This window comes from Rhinopithecus bieti, unplaced genomic scaffold (assembly GCF_001698545.2).
Source record: "Rhinopithecus bieti isolate Rb0 unplaced genomic scaffold, ASM169854v2 scaffold_32081, whole genome shotgun sequence".
In the NCBI taxonomy this organism is placed as follows: domain Eukaryota; kingdom Metazoa; phylum Chordata; class Mammalia; order Primates; family Cercopithecidae; genus Rhinopithecus; species Rhinopithecus bieti.
The window spans coordinates 6,049,742-6,069,726 of record NW_016814436.1 but is presented as its reverse complement, the minus strand read 5'-3'; the positions used below and the strand labels follow the sequence as shown (position 1 = coordinate 6,069,726).

The window sequence follows — 19,985 nt, the reverse complement described above, 5'->3', positions numbered from 1 at the left end:
CTTAAAGAGAAATAATTTTATATGAGAAAGAATCTTGTATGGTAAATTTAGTCCTAGAATAAAATGACTGGTTGTTTAAGAAAAAGCGATGTTCAGGACAAACCAGAAAGTTCAAGCATTTCGTGAATGGTCTGTGTAAGTCACAATAAAAGGATTTATAGAAAAAAACCCAAAAAACTTTTACATGATCAAGTTGTCTCTAATTAAAGGGAAATTATAATGGTCTTTCTAGAGATTGGGCTTGATGTAAAAAAAATTATTCTTGCAACATTATATACAAATAATCAGGCCAAGTATAATACAGCATTCAGTCCAACCATAACTTGTCTTTAGTAAAATGGAAAATTGGAGAGAGAAAATTATGTTTCAAAACTAGAACACTTGTTGTTAGATTCTAGTCTTGCCTAATGTTTTGAATTTTACAGTTTGGACCAAATTCTAATTTTCTTGGTTACAAGTCTTCAAAATAATGTTTTCAATTTTTTCCTTCTTTTTTCCCCATTTTCCTAATGTGGAGTCGCTGAAAACTAAGCTGTGCTTTTCGTAAAGCCCTACGAACTGAAGCTAGACAACTTAAATTTCAGAAGAAAATAACAGCAACCTATTTACATATATAAGCCACTTTCGTACCTGCCTACTAATGTATGGACTTCAGAGTAATGTGACCTATATCGATTTTCCAGGATTGTTCTTTTGTTTCTTGTTCTTCCTTCCTTCCCCTATTTTCACAGGACATGAGAAAATCAGCTTTCCTAGTAACTTGGAACCTACCTATCTAGAAATAAACCATCCTAGCCATGAGAGATCACATGAAACCTGAGACTAGAGACTCATTTTCCTCTAAAATGCTTTCACCAAAAGATTTTAAAAGAAAAGGGGGGAAATGTGAAAGGAAAATAAATCTTGGGGCTCCAAAATCACTAAGCTAAAGGGAAAAGTCAAGCTGGGAACTGCTTAGAGGAAACCTGCCTCCTATTCTATTCAGAGTCAACCCTCTGCTCACCAAGATAAATGTATATCTGACTGCCTCCTTTGGAGAGGCTTCATCAGAAACTCAAAAGAATGCAACCATTTGTCTCTAATCTACCTATGACCTGGAAACCCCCTCTCTGTTTCGAGTTATCCTGCCTTTGCTTCCAGTTGTCTTGCCTTTTCTACACCGAACCAATGTTCATCTTACATGTTGATTGATGTCTCATTTCTCCCTAAAATGTATAAAACCAAACTGTGCTCTGACCACCTTGGGCACATGCTGTCAGGACCTCCTGAGACTGTGTCATGGGTGTGCATCCTCAACCTTGGCAAAATAAACTTTCTAAATTAACTGACACCTGTCTCAGATATTCAGGGTTCACACTTCCAAGACTACATTGAATAGTGGTAACAGATAACTATTTCTTGATTTTAACTAAAATGATTTCAGTGTTTTCACCATTTAAGCAATTATTTCTGTTCAAGAGCTATTTATTTTATTTAAATAATTTCCACTAATGTGTCTTTTCCTTAGTATTTTAATTAGGTCTGGCTGCTGAATTTTATCAAATGCCTTTTCTACACATGATGACATGACTTTTCTCCTGCCTTTAATTCATTAATATAATGGATTATGATGATCACTTAAACACCCATGTATCTGTGAAATAAATTCTATCGAGTCAGATGTATTATTTTACTACAGTGCTCAATTCTCTAATACTGACATTTTATTTAGATATTATATATTTATACTCATAAGGGAAGTCAGTTTTTAGTTTTATTTTTTGTACTATATATTATTTTATATTAAAGTTATATCACCTTTATAAAATAAGTTGGAAAGTTTCCATCTTTTTTATATATTACATAAAACTAAGCTGTAAACTCATCTGGTCCCAGAGGTTATTTTTGGTTTTTACTTGTGGTAAAACATACATAACATAAAATTTACCATCTTTACCATTTTTATTTGGCTAGTCAAGCATAGTTGTGAGATCTTTACCATTTCTAAGTATACAGTTAAGTAGTGTTTAAATATATCCACATTGTGTGCAAGCAATTTCCATATCTCTTCATCTTGCAAAACTGAAACTCTGTCTCAATTAAACAACAACTCATTCTCCCCTTCTCCAGCTACTGGCAACAACTGGTCTCCTTTCTGTCTCTATGAATTTGACTATTCTAGGTACCTCATGTTAGTGTAATCAGACAGTATTTGTCCTCAAGTTTCATCTATGTTATAGCATATGTCAGAATTTCTTCCCTTTTTAATGCTAAATAATATTCCATTGTATGTATATACTACATTCTGTTTATCTATTCATCTGTTGATAGACACCTGGATTGCTTCTACCTTTTGGCTATTGTGAATAATGCTGCTATGAACATGGGTGTATAAATCTCTTTTTGAGACCCTGCTTTCTTGTTTTGGGTATATGCCCAACATATTCACAGGTTCTGGGGTGACAAAAAAAAAAGAATTGCAGGATAATATGGTAATTCTATTTTTAATTTTTTGAGAAGCCATCATACCATTTTCCATGATATGATATATACCATTTTATATTCCTGAAGCCTTTTTTCAGTGTAGATCAGAGTGGCATTATAATATATATATACCCATTATTTTGAGATGGAGAGTCCCTCACCCTGTGGCCCAGGGCTTGGAGTGCAATGCACCATCTCAAGTTCACTGGCAACATATATTTTTTTTTTTTTTTTTTCACGGTATAGGACAGCTTATTGGCTATAAGGTTTATTGTTGCTGATGGGGACTGGATGCCATTAATCAATAATGCATCTAATTTTCAGCTCCTAGTACAATGGCTTTTATTCCTCATGCCCCTTTTGCTTTTCCTTTGGTGCAATAATTTCTGGCTGCTCGCATCTTGACTTGCGTTGCAGCAGGAGAAAGAAATGCAGAAGATAACACGCAAAACTTTCACTATAATCTCAATGTGTTGATTTATATTTGCAGTGGGCGACATCATCTAACTGCGTTTACACATGGCCGAGTTTTCTGCTAGCTAAAAGGACGTGTGAAAGTAAATTTCTGGGTTTTTTTGTGAGGGGATGTTTTTTTCACTGAATGTCTTGTGTTAATTGTGTGAGAGTGTCCTTTTAGAGAATATGTGATAGGAAAACTCGTGGATGGGGATTAAGGCCAGCAAACCGACACACTGCCTGTTTTGCAAAACATTCTCACCTTTTTTCTGTTCAATCTTGGTATTGTATATTTCAAAAAAATATCAATTCTTCCAAATTTCAATGTTTTAAAAACCATGACAGATTAATTTGCATGTAGGAATTCTTTAAAATATTTTAATGCTATCATTCCTGTACAATTGTATGTTGCTTTAGCTTTTTTTTTCTTCCTTCATTAGGGATTGCAGAGTTTACTTGCTAGTCCTTTCAAAGCACTAGCTTATTAGATTTGCCCTTTTGTCATTTTGAGTTGTTTTCACTAAATTAAGTCAGCTTTAAAAAAATTCCTAGCCTGCGAGGTACCAGTGGCTCATGCCTTAATCCTAGCCATTTGGAAGGCCAAAGGCAGGCCGATCATGAGGTCAGGAGTTCCAGACCAGCCTGGCCAGCACGGTGAAACCCTGTCTCTACTAAAAATACAAAAAATTAGCTGGGCACAGGGGTGCGTGCCTATAATCCCAGCTACTTGGCAGGCTGAGGCAGGAGAATTGCTTGAACCCAGGAGGCAAAGGTTGCAGTGAGCCGAGATCACCCCACTGCACTCCAGCCTGGGCAACAGAGTGAGACTCTGTCTCAAAAAAAAAAAAAAAAAAAAAAAAAAAAAAATTTCCTTGTATAACTTTTGTTATTTTATGGGTATTCTAATTTCTTTTATTTTAAAACAGAGATGGGGTCTTATCATGTTGTCCAGGCTGGTCTCAAACTCCTGGACTCAAGTGATCCTCCTGCCTTGGCTTCCCAAAGTGCTGAGATTACAGGCAAAAGCCACCATGCCTGGCCAGTTGTTCTAATTGCTTTCCTTTTTTTTTTTTTTGAGACAGGGTCTCTTTCTGTCACCCAGGCTGAAGTGCAGTGACATGATCACTGCTCACTGCAGCCTTGACCTCCCAGCCTTAAGTGATCCTCCTGTGAAGTAGCTGGGACTATAGGTGCATGCCACCACTCCCGGCTAATTTTTTAATTTTTAATTTTTTGTAGATAAGAGGTCTCACTACGTTGCCCAGTCTGTGGTTCCTCTAATTTTTTTAAAAGTGACTAATAAGTTCCCTTATATTTTTTCTTTCTTCTTTAGTAATGTAGGCATTACTTGATTACATCCTCTTGATGTAGCTTTTACTATGTCTCAAAGATAATGGTAGGAAGTATATTCCTATTCATCATTTTTGAAATATTTTGTAATATGCCTCTGGATTACTTCCTTAATTCCAAAACTATCTACATTTCTTAATTTCTACAGAGACAAATAGTATTTTGGTCACTATTTCTTGTTTCATTAAATTATGATCAAGGTGACCTATAAAAAGCTCTACTTTTAAAAAACTATTGAGGTTTCCATTGTGGCCAAGCATATGATCAATTTTCATAAATGTTTAATAGATATTTTTAACAGTATCTCACATTTATTGAGCACTTATTGTTCTATGCAACTTACATTTATTAACCAACTTAATCCTCTTAACAATGCTATGAAATAGATGTTATTATTCCCATTATACTGATGAGGAAACTAAAGCATAAAAGCATGTAACTTACTCAGAAGTCACTCTGCTGAAATGTTGCACTATATTTTATTTTATTAAGAAGTAGTTTAAAGCCTTCTTTTTCCTAATTCAACCAAACTAAACACTTAACCTTTCCTTCTAAGAGTGATTTTCCAACTCCTGAGTTATCTTTTCCATTCTATTAAAAAAATTAGTATTACTCTAAATATTAATATTTAGGTGCTATGTCCTGCAAACAGATTTATAATGGAAATCTTTGTCTTATATTACATATAATCTTCTTTATTCAATTAAATTATAAGTACTTACTGAAAGCTTACTACACACAAGGATTTTAACCTTTAAGTTCACATTGTCTGATATCACTACTTTTGTTTTCTTTTGTTTGCATTTGTCAGGTGAGCATCCAATTATTTTCAACATTCTGGTTTTTTTGTGTTTTCCTTTTTTTTTTTTTTTTTTTTTTGAGGCAGAGTCTTGCCTTGTTGCCCAGGCTGGAGTGAAGCGGCATGATCTCAGCTCACAGCAACCTCTGCTTCCCAATTCAAGCTATTTCTCCTGCCTCAGCCTCCCGAGTAGCTGGGCCTACAGGTGCACGCCAACACGCCCAGCTAATTTTTGTATTTTTAGTAGAGACAGGGTTTCACTATGTTGGCCAGGCTGGTCTCGAGCACTTGAACCCCTGGCCTCAAGTGATCCACCCACCTCGGCCTCCCAAAGTGTTTGGATTACAGGCGTGAGCCACCACGCCCAGCCTCAACATTCAGTTTTAAAATGACTTCTTGTAAATAACACTCACTTTTTAATCTGAGTCTTGATCTTTTAATGGGAGACTTAAATCTACTCATGTTTACCATAATCACTGACATACAAAATTTCATTTCTTCTATCTTACTTTCTTTTTATTCTTTTCACTCATTTTTATTGGTTTTCTATTTGTCCCTGTGTTAGCTTGGTATTCTTTCTAACACTCTAGTCCCTCCTGTCCCCTGTGCCCCATATACATACGGTCTTTAGAGTATTTTAACTTCCTCTCCTCACAGATGAAACCTTTGGAACACACTGATCTTTCTCTCCACTTCTAATTCCTTGACTTTGCTGAGTTAGTTTAGCACTATTCGTTTATTATAATTAGGTCTATCCTAATTCATGTGTTGCTTAGAGTACTTTCCTTTTTCTTTTTACTTTCTTTTTTTTTGAGAAAGATTCTTGCTGTAGAGTGAATTCTTGGCTGGAGCGCAGTGGTGCAATCTGGGCTCACTGCAACCTCTGCCTCCTGGGTGCAAGCGAGACTCCTGCCCCAGCCTCCCAAATAGCTGGGTTCACAGGTGCAGGCCACCACACCCAGCTAATTTTTGTATTTTTTGTAGAGACAGGGTTTCACCATGTTGGCCAGGCTGGACTTAAACTCCTGCCTGGCCTCAAGTGATCCACCAGCCTCAGCCTCCCAAAGTGCCGGAATTACAGGTGTGAGCTATTGCTCCCAGCCATTTGGAGTACTTTCTCTAGTATTTTTGTCATATGGAGTATGTGGATGACAATCTCTGAATTTGCTTATTGGCAGATCCTTGAAAGGTAAGTAATACCTAGGTTGTAGTCCTCTTCCTTTTAGCTATTATTCCATAGTCCCATCCAGTTTTGCAGTCTGATACGAGCTTTTTTTGTTGCTGTTTAAACATATAAGGAACTTTTCTTGAAGGGCAGGTAGCTTAGCATTGCTTCTATGACCTACAGGTTAAGGAGTTACACGCAGATCTGTGTTACCGTGCGCCCTTTCTCACCAAACGTACATGAACTCTGTGTGTCCTTTCAACTGGTCAATTAAAAGTTGATCCTTACAGAAATTTTCTTCTTTTTAATTTTTTTCCTTCTCTGTGTTCTTTTCCTCCTTTCAAGAATTTACTAGTTTCACATCAAGTTTCCTGAGTATATCTACTAAGTCTCTATTTTCCTCACACCTCATCTTTGTAATTTTGTTACCCTGAGATGCTTCTTCCACTTAGTCTGCCAGGTTACAAATTTGGTTCTCAGCAATGACATGTTTTCCTTCAATTCATCTGCTACATTTTACAGTTAAGAAATATGCTTTTGGCCAGAGGTGGTGGTTTATACCTATAATTCCAGCACTTTGGGAAGCCAAAGTGGGAGGACTGCTTAAGGCCAGGAGTTCAAGACCAGCCTTGTCAATATAACAAGGCCCTGTCTCTACAAAAAAAAAAAAAAAAAAAAAATTGCAGGGCCTGGTGGTACACCCCTGTAGTCCTAGCTATTTGGGTGGCTGAGATGGGAAGGATCCCTTGAGCCCAGGAGTTCAAGGTTATACTGAGCTATGATGGCACCACTGCACTCCAGCCTGGGTGACGGAGCAAGGACTGCCTCTTTAAAAAACAAACAAACAAAGAAGTACTTTTTTTTTGGAGATGGGGTTTCGTCCTGTTGGCCAGGCTGGTCTCGAACTCCTGACCTCAGGTGATCAACCCGCCTTGGCCTCCCAAAATGCTGGGATTACAGGCGTGAGCTACCATGCCTGGCCAGAAGTACATTTTTTAGTCCTAGAAAATCTTTTTGTGCATTGGGGATTGGCAGGGGAAGGATGACCCTATACTAAATTTCCTTAATGTTCCGTTACTTTCTTGTTCAAGTTGTTGCCTGGCTCCTAGAACACCTCAGATACATTTATGTATTTCTTTCACCACTGAGGACCATGTCTGAGTATTAAAGTCCCCGAAATCACAGCACCCCACAAGGATTTTCTATACCTGAGGGTCAGTGATTATAAGAGAAGACTGTTAGTACCACCCTGAGACAGAGACTACCCTGAGGCAGAGGAAAAGATATCTCTCTGGTATCCCTGGACTCTTCCAAACTCAGGAATAGGAAGGCCACAAATTTCCTACTAAGCTAATATTTCGCTTCATGGGGTTCAAGAAGATTAGGCATCCTCACATGGGACAAATGTTTAACTTACCCCCAGATTCTGCTACGTCCTGATTCTTACCCAAGCACTCTTCACATCAAAAGAGAGGAAGCTTTTCCCAGCAGCCTCCCTCAGAACCCAAGACATCATTCCCACCTAGCTGCCACCTGGTTCAGGTTGTGACACACAGATGGAACTTTAGCATGGACATGGATGGAAAGCAAGATTGACTTTAAGTTGGTATCTTTCCAGAACTTTCTCTGTGCCTAGGCCTAAATTTGTTAAAGTCTTTAAAAGCTGAATATTTCTACACCTTAGATTAAAACATAAAATGTAGTCTTATGCTTCAGAAAAAGATGAAAATTAGTCAAGTAACCTTGCCAAAATAAGTGCTTGAATCAACCAAGGAAGAAAACTAAATAGAAACAATAAATAAATAATCTGAAAGCATTCTATATTAATTTAGCAACTGTAAATTTGGCTTCAATAAATGAGGGAATTACAATATTCAACAAATTATACTTTTGTAAAATGGTAAGTCAGTCGGTAAAAATAAAGCGGGGTCCCCAGTCATCAAAATAAATTCCAGATAAATAAAAAATATAAATGTTAAAAACACAAAAGCATTAGAAGGAAGCATTATTGAACTTCTTTTGTGATCTTCAGAAAGAATTAGGTCTTCCTAAGCATAACACATCCTAAAATCCAGAAGTTATAAAAGATTAATAAATTTGGCTAAAGATTAAAAACACACGTATGACAAAAAGAACAAAGTCAATGTCAAAGAAATACTCAGCAATTAAAAAGGAATAAACTTTTGATACACACATGAATCTCAACAATACTAAGCGAAGAAAATATAACACAAAAGACTACTGACTGTATCAATCCATTTATATGGAAGTCTAAAAGAGGAAAAACTATAATGATAGAAAGTAGATTGGGTTGTGAGGCCCCAAAGGGTCCAGAAGAGGGGACTAACTAAAAGGAACCCAAAGGAATTTTGGGGGGTGATGAAAATGTTCTATATCATGAGTGCAGTGATGGTTATGTGACTATGTACATTTGTCAAAACTTACTAAATTATACTTAAAATTGGTGACTGTTATGGTATATAAATTATATTCCAACTGAAGCTGACTAAAAAGTCAAATGAAAAATGTTTACAACACATATGACTAAGGACTAATTTACTTAATACAAATAATTCTTGAAATAGTAATAAAATAAGGAACAATGTACTAGAAAAATGTGCAGAGAAAATAAGCAGTTCACAGAAGGAAAAATTACAGAGGACCATTAAGTTCATGAGGAAATGCCCAACCTCAGTTATATTTTAAGAAATGCCTATCAGGCCAGGCACAGTGGCTCACAACTGTAATCCCAGCACTTTGGGAGGCCCAGGCAGGCAGATCACCTGAGGTCGGGAGTTCAAGACCAGCCTGACCAACATGGAGAAACCCCATCTCTACTAAAAATACAAAAATTAGCTGGGCATGGTGGCACATGCCTGTAATCCCAGCTACTCAGGAGGCTGAGGCAGGAGAATCACTTGAATCCGGGAGGCGGAGGTTGTAGTGAGCCGAGATCACGCCATGGCACTCCAGCCTGGGCAACAAGAGAGAAACTCCATCTAAAAAAGAAAAAAAAAAACTTGCCGCAAACACTATAGTAACAATCTATTATAAAACAAAGAAAATAGGAAAAATAATACATATGCTTGCACACACCAAGAAAATTTCTGGAAGCCATGTATCAAACTATGCTTAGTAAATACCACTGAGATATAAGGAAGAGAGTAAGGGAAAGATTTTTATTTTGTATTTTTATTTCATTCTGCATTATTTCAATTCTTAAACTACAGAAATGGTTATTATAAAAAACCCACCTAGTTTAAAAACACAATTATTCTACTTAATATATTACAACTTTTATGGCATGGATTTACCTTTAGCTCTTGGATTTTCTGGCTTTGTCTGTCTCTTAGATTCTTTAACTCTTTCTCATCCCAGCATCTAGCCTTGTATTTTAAGTCACTTGACCCTCCAGAGATCACTCCAGATTTTAAAATAATGTTCCATCAAGAGCTACTGTCTGTAAAATTAAAATATTTTGCCCTGGAGAAATGTACACAAAGATACAAATAAAACATACTGTGGCAATTTTAAAGTTAAGAAGAAAACAGATGAGAAAAGACACTTACTGAACTTTACTAATGAAATATCTAGTTTATGAAGAGACCCCAAACAATAAACAAAGCACAAATTTAAAATCCATTTTACTAAGGCCCAAAGCAATTCTAGGCAATAAATTATTGATTTAGTCTTATATCAATATCTGAGTTGGTTCCAATTTTTCCTGTTATACACAATGATTCAGTGAATAAAGCTTGCACACACATCATTTCATACACATGTAAGTTAATCTACATGCTAAGTTCCTCAAAGGTACAAGTGAGAGAACTGCCCTTCACAGAACTGGTATAAATTTAAGTTCCCACAACAGTGAACAGAAGAATCTCTTTCCCCATAAAGTGTTACTAAACATTTTGATGTTGGTCAATCTGACAGGTGAAAATAGTACCTCAGTGTAATTTTAATGGGTATTTTCCATATGAGTGAGGTTGCATTTCCATGTTTAAGAATCATTATAGGCCGGGCGCAGTGGCTCAAGCCTGTAATCCCAGCACTTTGGGAGGCCGAAACGGGCGGATCACGAGGTCAGGAGATCGAGACCATCCTGGCTAACACGGTGAAACCCCGTCTCTACTAAAAAAATACAAAAAACTAGCCGGGCGTGGTGGCGGGCACCTGTAGTCCCAGCTACTCGGGAGGCTGAGGCAGGAGAATGGCGTGAACCCGGGAGGTGGAGCTTGCAGTGAGCCGAGATCGCGCCACTGCACTCCAGCCTGGGCGACAGAGCAAGACTCCGTCTCAAAAAAAAAAAAAAAAAAAAAAAAAGAATCATTATATTTCCTTTTATGAAAACAAGTTTGTTCATATCCCTTGCCCATTTTCCCACTATATTATTGTTCTTTTCCACAGTGATTTGTAAGAACATCTGCTCTTCACTATGAGCTACAAATATTTTCCCCAGTTTGCCATCTTTCTTTTGATTTTTCTATGGTAGTCTTTGCCATGCAGAAACTTTGTTAGGTGAATTCATTCATGTTTTATAGCTTTTGGGTTTTTTTTGTCATATTGGAAAAGCCTTCCTGTCTCTGAGATTAAGAAAAAATTTCCCAGTCCAGGAGTGGTGGCTCATGCCTGTAATCCCATCACTTTGGGAGGCCAAGGCAGGCGGATCACTTGAGGTCAGGAGTTTGAGACCAGCCTGGCCAACATGGTGAAACCCCATCTCTACTGAAAATACAAAAATTAGCCAGGTATGGTGGTGGGCGCCTGTAATCCCAGTTACTTGGGAGGCTGAGGCACGAGAATCGCTTCAGCCTGGGAGACAGAGGTTGCAGTAAGCAGAGATCGCACCACTGCACTCCAGCCTGGGTGACAGAGCAAGACTCCATTTCAAAAAAAAAAAATAAAAGAAAAGAAAACATTTTCCATGGTTTCTCTTAGAAATTTTATGGTTTTACTTTTTACATTAACATTTCTAATTCATCTGGAATTTATCCTGATACAAGGAATGAGGTTTAGATTAACTATATTTTATTCCAGGTGGTACCCAGCAAAGTGGTACCCTGTACTTTATTTGCTATTGTTTAATATGTGCAATTTTGGAAAAAATAATATTTTCACAAATTTTCCAGCTACTTACTGACATTTTTCTGGGTCTGTTTTTTGCCTCACCATATTAAAAGGGCACAATACAAATAGATCTTTCTATAATATATGTTTTAGAGTAACAACCAACCAGTCTACAGAAGAAGAAAATAAATAATTGTATCTCTGGTTAAGGGAAACAGATAGAAAATTACATATGTAAAGAGATTCAGGATTTTGACTTTTGGTACATACATTTTAAAATATGTAAAACTGAGTTATCACTAAAATATGGTGACCAAACTATAGCTAGCAGAATTGATGTAATTCATCTTTGTAGTTTATAGATACTGTATGTAGTTTATATATACTATAGTTTACAAGTAAACCAAAATATTTAATACTACTTGCAATGTTTGACTAAAGAAAATTCTAAAACATGGTATCAAGTATATAGAAAACCAAAAGCACAAATTGCAGATGATTCACCAGGTGATGTCTGTGAAAATGTGACATCTATCCAACGGTTTGACCCAATCTAAAACAGAGAAAAGTCTTCCAAAGTTCCTGAGATATAGTTAAGATACAAATAAGATACACCTGATTAAAATTTTGAACTACTGATAAAAATAAGATACAACCTAAAGGGGTAAAGATGTTATTGTGAACAATATAGAAACCATAAATATTTGTTATATGAAGGAATAAGCAATCATATCTTCACGTGACTTCTTTGACTACACAAATCTTCAAACATCAATTCTATGAAATATATAAATATAAAAAGTCAATGTTAGTGTAGTTAATTAGGCAGCAAAATAAGGAAAACAATAACTACACTAGCTTAAATTTAACATGTAGAATTCAATGACTGATTACATTATGCTTAAGATTATTGATCAGACACAGCAAAATGTATGAAAAATTAATCATATTACGTAAGTCAATAAATTTAACACTGGAAATCTTAATGTCTCATTAAGAAGTGCCTGTTTGTGTTAATTTGCAATTCTGGACATTCCAGATTGAATGTGTTAATTGACTAGTAAGTAATAAAATTACTACCAGTTTTTGAGAGCTATTTGCCAGGCACTATAATAGCATTTTTCATGTTACTACTTAATTTAATTCTCATAACCCTAGAAAACAGGTAATATTATTTCCCCAATTTTAGATGAGAAAACTAAAACTAGAGGTTTACAAACTTCCCTAAAGTCACATAATTAGTTACTAAGTAGCATCACTGGTCTTACTTTATAGCTTACATACCCTTAAGTATTATGTTATACTTCATCGTAAATGTAGTTTTTTAAAAAAAACTACATCAGATTATTTGAGTTTAACATTGCTCAACTAAATACAAATATAACTAAATACTCTCTATTCAACTGAGAGTAAAATAGTACCTACTTTTAAGACCTAAATTATTCCCTCAAGATACCTGTATTTAGTAATCTCATTTCAACTGCATTTTCTAGAAATTCAAATATGTTAAACCTTGAATATGCAAAAGGACAGTTAGTATCTCCACTAAAGTATGGAAGAATTAGCCCACAGTGTAAAATAAATACCCAAAATCTTTCCTGGTATTCAAAACCACAGGTACTATATCCGGCGTTCCATGTAAGGTTAAACAACAATAACAACTAACTGCTTTAGGATATTATTAAAATAAACCTAATTTCCGAAATATAATTTATGATGTTGAGAAATGCTATAAGGGTTTTTTTTCTAAATTCAACAGAAAATTATAAAAACCACTGAGGCCATAACCACCTTCGGTTCTATGTTGGCTCTCTTTAGAAAAAAGAACACATAAAACGCATATATAAATATTTGTGTTTGTGTATGTTAGTCATATAAATACTACTTCAACTTATCCAAAGATGTGATCCAAGCCTCTTTTCTTACTTTCCGTCTTTCAGGTCCACCGAATGCAATATGCCTTGCTTCTTCCACAGTCTCACAAACAAGACCATTTCCACACACAAACTGAATCACTTTCTTCAGCTGAGGAAACTGAGTCTTTATGACATCAATCACCATTTTACAGCCTTTAAGTTCCCTTAATCTTTCGTTGATCGGCTTGATCTAAAGGGTTTTAAAATATTTAACATGTTAGATACACTGAAATAAAAACCAAATGTTCATTATATTCTTTCTCACAAAACATATATATGCATGACAGCAAAAGATTAACAGTATGTACCCAGCCGGGCATGATGCTCACGCCTGTAATCCCAGAATTTTGGGAAGCCGAGGTGGGCAGATCACTTGAGGTCAGGAGTTTGAGACCAGCCTGGCCAACATGGTGAAACCCTGCCTCTACTAAAAATACAGAAAAATTAGCCAGGCATGGTGGCACATGCCTGTAATCCCAGCTACTCAGGAGGCTGAGGCAGGAGACTTGCTTGAGTTTGGGAGTTGGCAGTTGTAGTGAGCTGAGATAGCACTACTGCACTCCAGCCTAGCCGACAGAGTAAGACTCCATCTCAAAAAAAAAAACAAGACAAAAAACAAAACAAAACAAAAAAACAGTATGTAATTACACACCATAAAAGACTGATAAGAACATGATGAGGCCGGGCGCGGTGGCTCAAGCCTGTAATCCCAGCACTTTGGGAGGCCGAGACGGGCGGATCACGAGGTCAGGAGATCGAGACCATCCTGGCTAACACAGTGAAACCCCGTCTCTACTAAAAAAAAAAAAATACAAAAAACTAGCCGGGCAAGGTGGCAGGCGCCTGTAGGAGAATGGCGTAAACCCAGGAGGCGGAGCTGGCAGTGAGCCGAGATCCGGTCACTGCACTCCAGCCTGGGCGACAGAGCGAGACTCCGTCTCAAAAAAAAAAAAAAAAAAAAAAAAAAGAACATGATGAACTACATCCCACCATGGGTTTTAGTAATATTTTTTAAAAACAAAAACTTCATCAAAAGCCAGAAGACGTAACTTCCAGTTTCAACTCTGTCACTAACTAGTCAGGATAAAACAATGCATAGGAAGTGTTCCACAAGACACTTTCAAAATCATAAAATCTAGTGGAAAATAATGCCCATTTAGATATGTGTCAAGAGAGCAGCAAAACACTATGAAATTTTAAAAAACCGCTTTTGGGCCAGGCGTGTAGCTTACGCCTGTAATCGCAGCACTTTGGGAGGCTGAGGCAGGTGGATCACCTGAGCTCAGGAGTTCAAGACCAGCCCAGCCAACATAGTAAAATCCTGTCTCTACTAAAAATATAAAAATTAAGCGGGTGTGGTGACAGGCGCCTGTAATCCCAGCTACTCAGGAGGCTGAGACAGGAGAACTGCTTGAACCCGGGAGGTAGAGATTGCAGTGAGCAAAGATTGCGCCATTACACTCTAGGCTGGGTAACAAAGAGTGAGACTCTGTCTCAAAAAACAAAACAAAACAAAACAAATAAAACAAAACAAAAAAACAAAACACTTTCGACTTAAATGATCAGGAAAGCCTTCAGACCTTCTTAGTCATGACTTTTAGGTTGGGTTTACAACAGATCACAAAAGTGTCTACAATGTATTACCAAAATCCAGCAAGTATGATCTCACTTTTTAATAAAACAAACAAAACAAAGAAGAAAACGCATATACAACCAAAATGTGTGTGTGTACGTGTGTGTATATACACTTGGGAATATATAGTTATATAAATTGAGCGTATGGAAGCAATCTAAAGTTGTTACTATTAAGGAATCAGGCATTATGAAGGGGTAGGAGTATTCCCTTTATATTTGATACACTTCTGTATAAGATTTTTTTAAAAATGAGTTTGTATTGAAAAGAATCTCAAGTGAGAAATAAGTAAAACAGGATTCTAACAGGCAGATGAGTTGGGGTAAAGAATTTCAGTGAGCAGAAGGTAACAACAGTGTGGAAATACAAAAGGGAGGTCTGGACCATGAGTAGCACCAGCCAGTATTCGCTGAGCCCCTCCTCTGTGCAGATCTTATGCCAAGTGCTTTACATGTAACAACTCCTTGTAGTAATCCAGTAAGGTAAGAACTAATTCTTCCATTTCCACACATGGAAAACTGATACTCAGAAAAATTAAGAATAGGCCAGGCGCGGTGGCTCACACCTGTAATCAAAGCACTTTGGGAGGCTGAGGCGGGTGGATCACCTGAGGTCGGGAATTTGAGACCAGCCTGACCAACGTGGAGAAACCCCGCCTCTACTAAAAATACAAAAAAAAGAAAAAGAAAAAGCCGGGTGTGGTGGCACGTACCTGTAGTCCCAGCTACCTGGGAGGCTGAGGCAGGAGGATTGCTTGAACCCGGGAGGCAGAGGCTGCAGTGAACCGAGATCACGCCACTGCACTCCAGATTGGGCGAAAGAGCAAGACTCCGTCTCAAAAAAAAAAAAAAGAAAGAAAGAAAAAAGAAAAATTAAGAATAAATTAGTAAGAGCTAATTAGAAGCAGCGCTGAGATTCAAACTCAGAGCAGTCTAGCTCTAAGGCATGTGCTCTCAACTACTACGAAGACTGGCTGCAATTCAGGGCCTTGACTGGTGAACCAAGAGAACATTTTCTTGAGTAGTCAATGAATAGTCACTGAAGGATACCAATCGTGATATGACAGAGCTCCTGCTTCACGAATTTAGACTCAGGATATGTCAAGGTATCTCAACACATACCTCAAGGCTCAAAATTTAGCCTCTTCCACAAAGAGCTAACACACTGGGTCAAATATTTACAATTAAGACTGAATTGGCATTTCACCAACAGACCATGTATCTTATCCATTTCCTATACTTTGCTATATAGGACAAAATACGTTGCTGGCTAATAGGTAGAGTGGTGCACTGCGAGTGCAATGAAATCAAAGGTAGAATTCTGTAAAAACTAGATAAGGAAGAAATGATACGATGTCAAGAAAGAGAATAGCCACTTGATATTATTATTTGCTTGCCAATATATTTAACACCAGCTATTTAAATGATTGCCTAACTGACATACAAGCTACAATTTTTTTCAATCACTATCATAGTTTTAGGCAATAAGATCATTCTTTAAAAGACTTTTATCACTATAAATACCAGGCATTACAAAGTTCTTACATCAAGGTAATCTAGAGCGAGGAATGTCTCAGGTTCAGCTCTTTCCTCTTTCAGAAATCGAATACAATCTTTTGCTACCTTTTCAGAGGCTACAACAATGGCAATAATGTACCGGCCAAAAAGTTTAGTAACAGCCAGCTGGTATTTCTTATGAATAGGATGACACAGGTCAAGTAGTCTTCCAAACTTAGCAGGTTTCGAAAAGGAGAGAAAATAGATATATTAGACTGAAATATATAATTAATTGTTTTCTAATGTAACAAAGTAGCACAGACAAAAACTAATTTTACAAAATTACATACATCATAATTAATAGTTTTATTCAAATAGATCTAAGTTTCATTATGCAACGTCCATCTAGCTAAGTAACACTTCATTTAAAAAAAGAGTAATAAAGAGTGACTAGCCTTACCAAAATATTAAAATAGTTTCTAAAACTACATGATTAAATACTAATTTATTCCCTTATCTATTAAACAAGAATTTATAAGGGACCTGCTATTGCAGGTACTAAGCTAGGCGCTGGATAAAACATTAATGAACAAAGTAGATACCTTCTGACCTCACAGAATTTTCACTCTAGTGAGGAAGATATAAATAATCAATAATCACATGTATGTACAAAATGGAGCTAGACACTGACAAAGTAGAGAGTGCTCTGAGAATATTTAACAGGGACCAGGTTGGCATAAGAAGTCTAGGAAGGATTTCCAGCTGGGCGCGGTGGCTCACACCTGTAATACTAGCACTTTAGGACGCTGAGGCAAGCAGATCATGGGGTCAGGAGATCGGGACCACCCTGGTCAATGTGGTGAAACCCTGCCTCTACTAAAAATACAAAAATTAGTTGGGCGTGGTGGTGCGCGCCTGTAGTTCCAGCTGCTCGGGAGGCTGAGGCAGGAGAATCACTTGAACCCAGAAGGCGGAGGTTGTGGTGAGCCGAGATCACGCCACTGCCTCCAGCCTGGCGACAGAGCAAGACTCTATCTCAAAAAAAAATAAAAAAGAAAAAAGAAAAGTCGAGGAAGGATTTCCACGAAGTGTTACTTGATCTGAGACCTGAAGAATGGTCAAGAATGTATTAGATTGAAGTTCAAAAACTTTACTAGAAAATGTTTGGATGTCAAGCATCATGTATCAGTGGTCTCTAGAATATCTGAAGGTTTAATTTTCTGTCTTTGGACTCCTTCCTCCATTTGTTAGGTTCTACTTCAAGAATACCATTTTCCTATGATAAAACATCACTGTCTTTGCTCTGTTTAAATATCTTTGACTTTTTCTTCTCCATTAATTTGTGATTATCTCAAGCCTTTCTTCAGGGTCAATAATTTGATTTTCAGTTGTGTAATCTATTAATATTTGCTACCTTTTGTTTTTTTTTTTTAAAGAGATGAGGTTTTGCTATGTTGCCCAGGCTGGTCTCAAACTCCTAGGTTCAAGCTATCCTCCTGCCTCAGCCTCCGAGTAGCTGAAACTAGGTGCACACCATCACGCCTGGCAGCTACTTCTAATTTATTAACATTTCCTGCTATTAATGCTTCTAATTTGTTAATTTGTCTATGTTACTTATTACTTACATGCTAACTATAATTATTCAGTAATAATGCCTATTCTTGATTTGTTTTCACAGCTTACATTTTCCTTTTTATCTTATTGTTTTACCTCATATTTGAATCTAGTTTCATAAATTCAAGTTCTTATTACATTGCCCATAGTGCAAAACATTTACAGGGGATTTTGTTCTGTGACCTTCTAGACTGGGCTCTTTGACTTCTAAATGTTTTTAAATAGTTTCTTCCTTTGTTATTATATGTACCTATAGCTGCCACAGTGATTCTTTTCACTTTGCTTATGTTTAATGTGAGTAGCTCTGTTCAGATCTTTGATTTGCTATGGTGGATAATTTTCTTAATTCCTTTTCTCACAGAACTGAGACAATTACCTCCTCTGAGCAACAGTTGATAGAGTAAGTATTTCCTATTCTGTCTGCTTTCTTGTAAGGGATTGGATTGTAGGGGCAAGTGAGAACTCACCTAAGACTTTTTAAGAACACACTTCATTTAAGTACCTGAATTGTCTCTCATTGGAGTTTTTCATTAATATCCCATACCAAGTTCTTCTACCTTGAGGGAGGAGGACACATCCCATCTAGAAAACAGGGCTTCAAAATGGCCTCCCAATCGGAAAGCCCTAGTGAGACCCAGGGTCTTCACTCTCATTATAGAGCACATGAGCTTCACGTTCCCCAATTCACCAGTGTTTTTTTGTTGTTTTTTTGTTTTGTTTTGTTTTTTGTTTTTTTGAAACAGAGTCTCACTCTGTCACCCAGGCTGGAGCACAATGGTGCAATCTCCGCTCACTGCAACCTCTGCCTCCCGGGTTCAAGCAATTCTCCTGCCTCAGCCTCCCAAGTAGCTGGGATTACAGGTGGGCACCACCACGCTCCGCTAAATTTTTTGTATTTTTAGTAGAGACAGTGTTTCACCATGTTGGCCAGGCTGGTTTCAAACCCCTGACCTCAAGTGATCCATCCACTTCGGCCTCCCAGAGTGCTGGGATGACAGGCGCCCAGTTCACCAGTTTTTAAATCTAACCCTCTCCAGGTAGAAGAGGAAAAGGAAACAAATACATGTGAGTTTGCTTCTTGCTAGATCAAGGAATACAAGGTGAGAATTCTCAGGAGTTAGTTCATCAGTTCAGCTTCTGTGGAGTTGAGAAAAAGCAATGCTATACTTCAATATTTTTTTTAAATGCTAGATTATCACCATTTTCTAAAGTTTATGGCATCAGGTAGATTTTTTTTTAACTAGTTGTGTGTGTGTGTGTGTGTGTGTGTGTGTGTGTGTGTGTGTGTGTGTTTTACTAGCTTTTGTCATTTGGATAGGAATTGGGGGATCCAGATTTTGTGACCTAGACTTACTCCTGCATCATTATCTGGAAGTCAAAACCAACATTTAAGAGTCAGAAAGTCAAAACAGACACTATACAGGAGATGAAGATGGGTGGCCAGAGATAGGAGGAAAACCATGGAAGTGTGGATATGGAGGCCAATGGTAGATGTTTCCTTTTTTTGGGAGACAGTCTCACTCTGTCACCCAGGCTGGAGTGCAGTGGTGTGATCTCAGCTCACTGCAACCTCTGCCTCCTGTGTTCAAGCGGTTCTCCTGCCTCACCCTCCAGAGTAGCTGGGATTACAGGCGCCTGCCACAAAGTGCAGCTACTTTTTGCATTTTTAGTAGAGACAGGGTTTCACCATGTTGGCCAGGCTGGTTCCAACTCCTGACCTTAGCTGATCCACCTGCCTCAGCCTCTCAGAGTACTGGGATTACAGATGTGAGCCACTGCCCTGGTCAGCAGATGTTTCAAAAGAGAGCGGTGGTTACCAGTTTCAAATGCTGAAAATAGGCCACATCATAAAATAAGGACTGCACAGTATACACTGATGTTAGTGACAAGAGGGTCAGATGCCACCTTGATACAAAAGGAAATAATCTCGTGATGCTGACACCCCAAGCAACAAGTGATATTGTATTTTGGCTAATGAAATACACTAGCAATACCGGATGCACAGTCATACTCAGAGAATAAA

At 37.5% G+C, this 19,985-nt stretch overlaps 1 protein-coding gene across 1 annotated transcript in view; it reads right to left on the bottom strand.

Moving 5' to 3' along the window:
- SMC1B (structural maintenance of chromosomes 1B) overlaps positions 1–19,985 on the bottom strand; it is a 72,354-nt gene that overhangs the window by 31,620 nt on the left and 20,749 nt on the right. Inside the window, 4 exon segments of the mRNA XM_017850849.1 lie at positions 9,548–9,666; positions 9,669–9,693; positions 13,230–13,409; positions 16,397–16,582. Of these exon segments, the coding sequence (XP_017706338.1) occupies positions 9,548–9,666; positions 9,669–9,693; positions 13,230–13,409; positions 16,397–16,582 (510 nt within the window).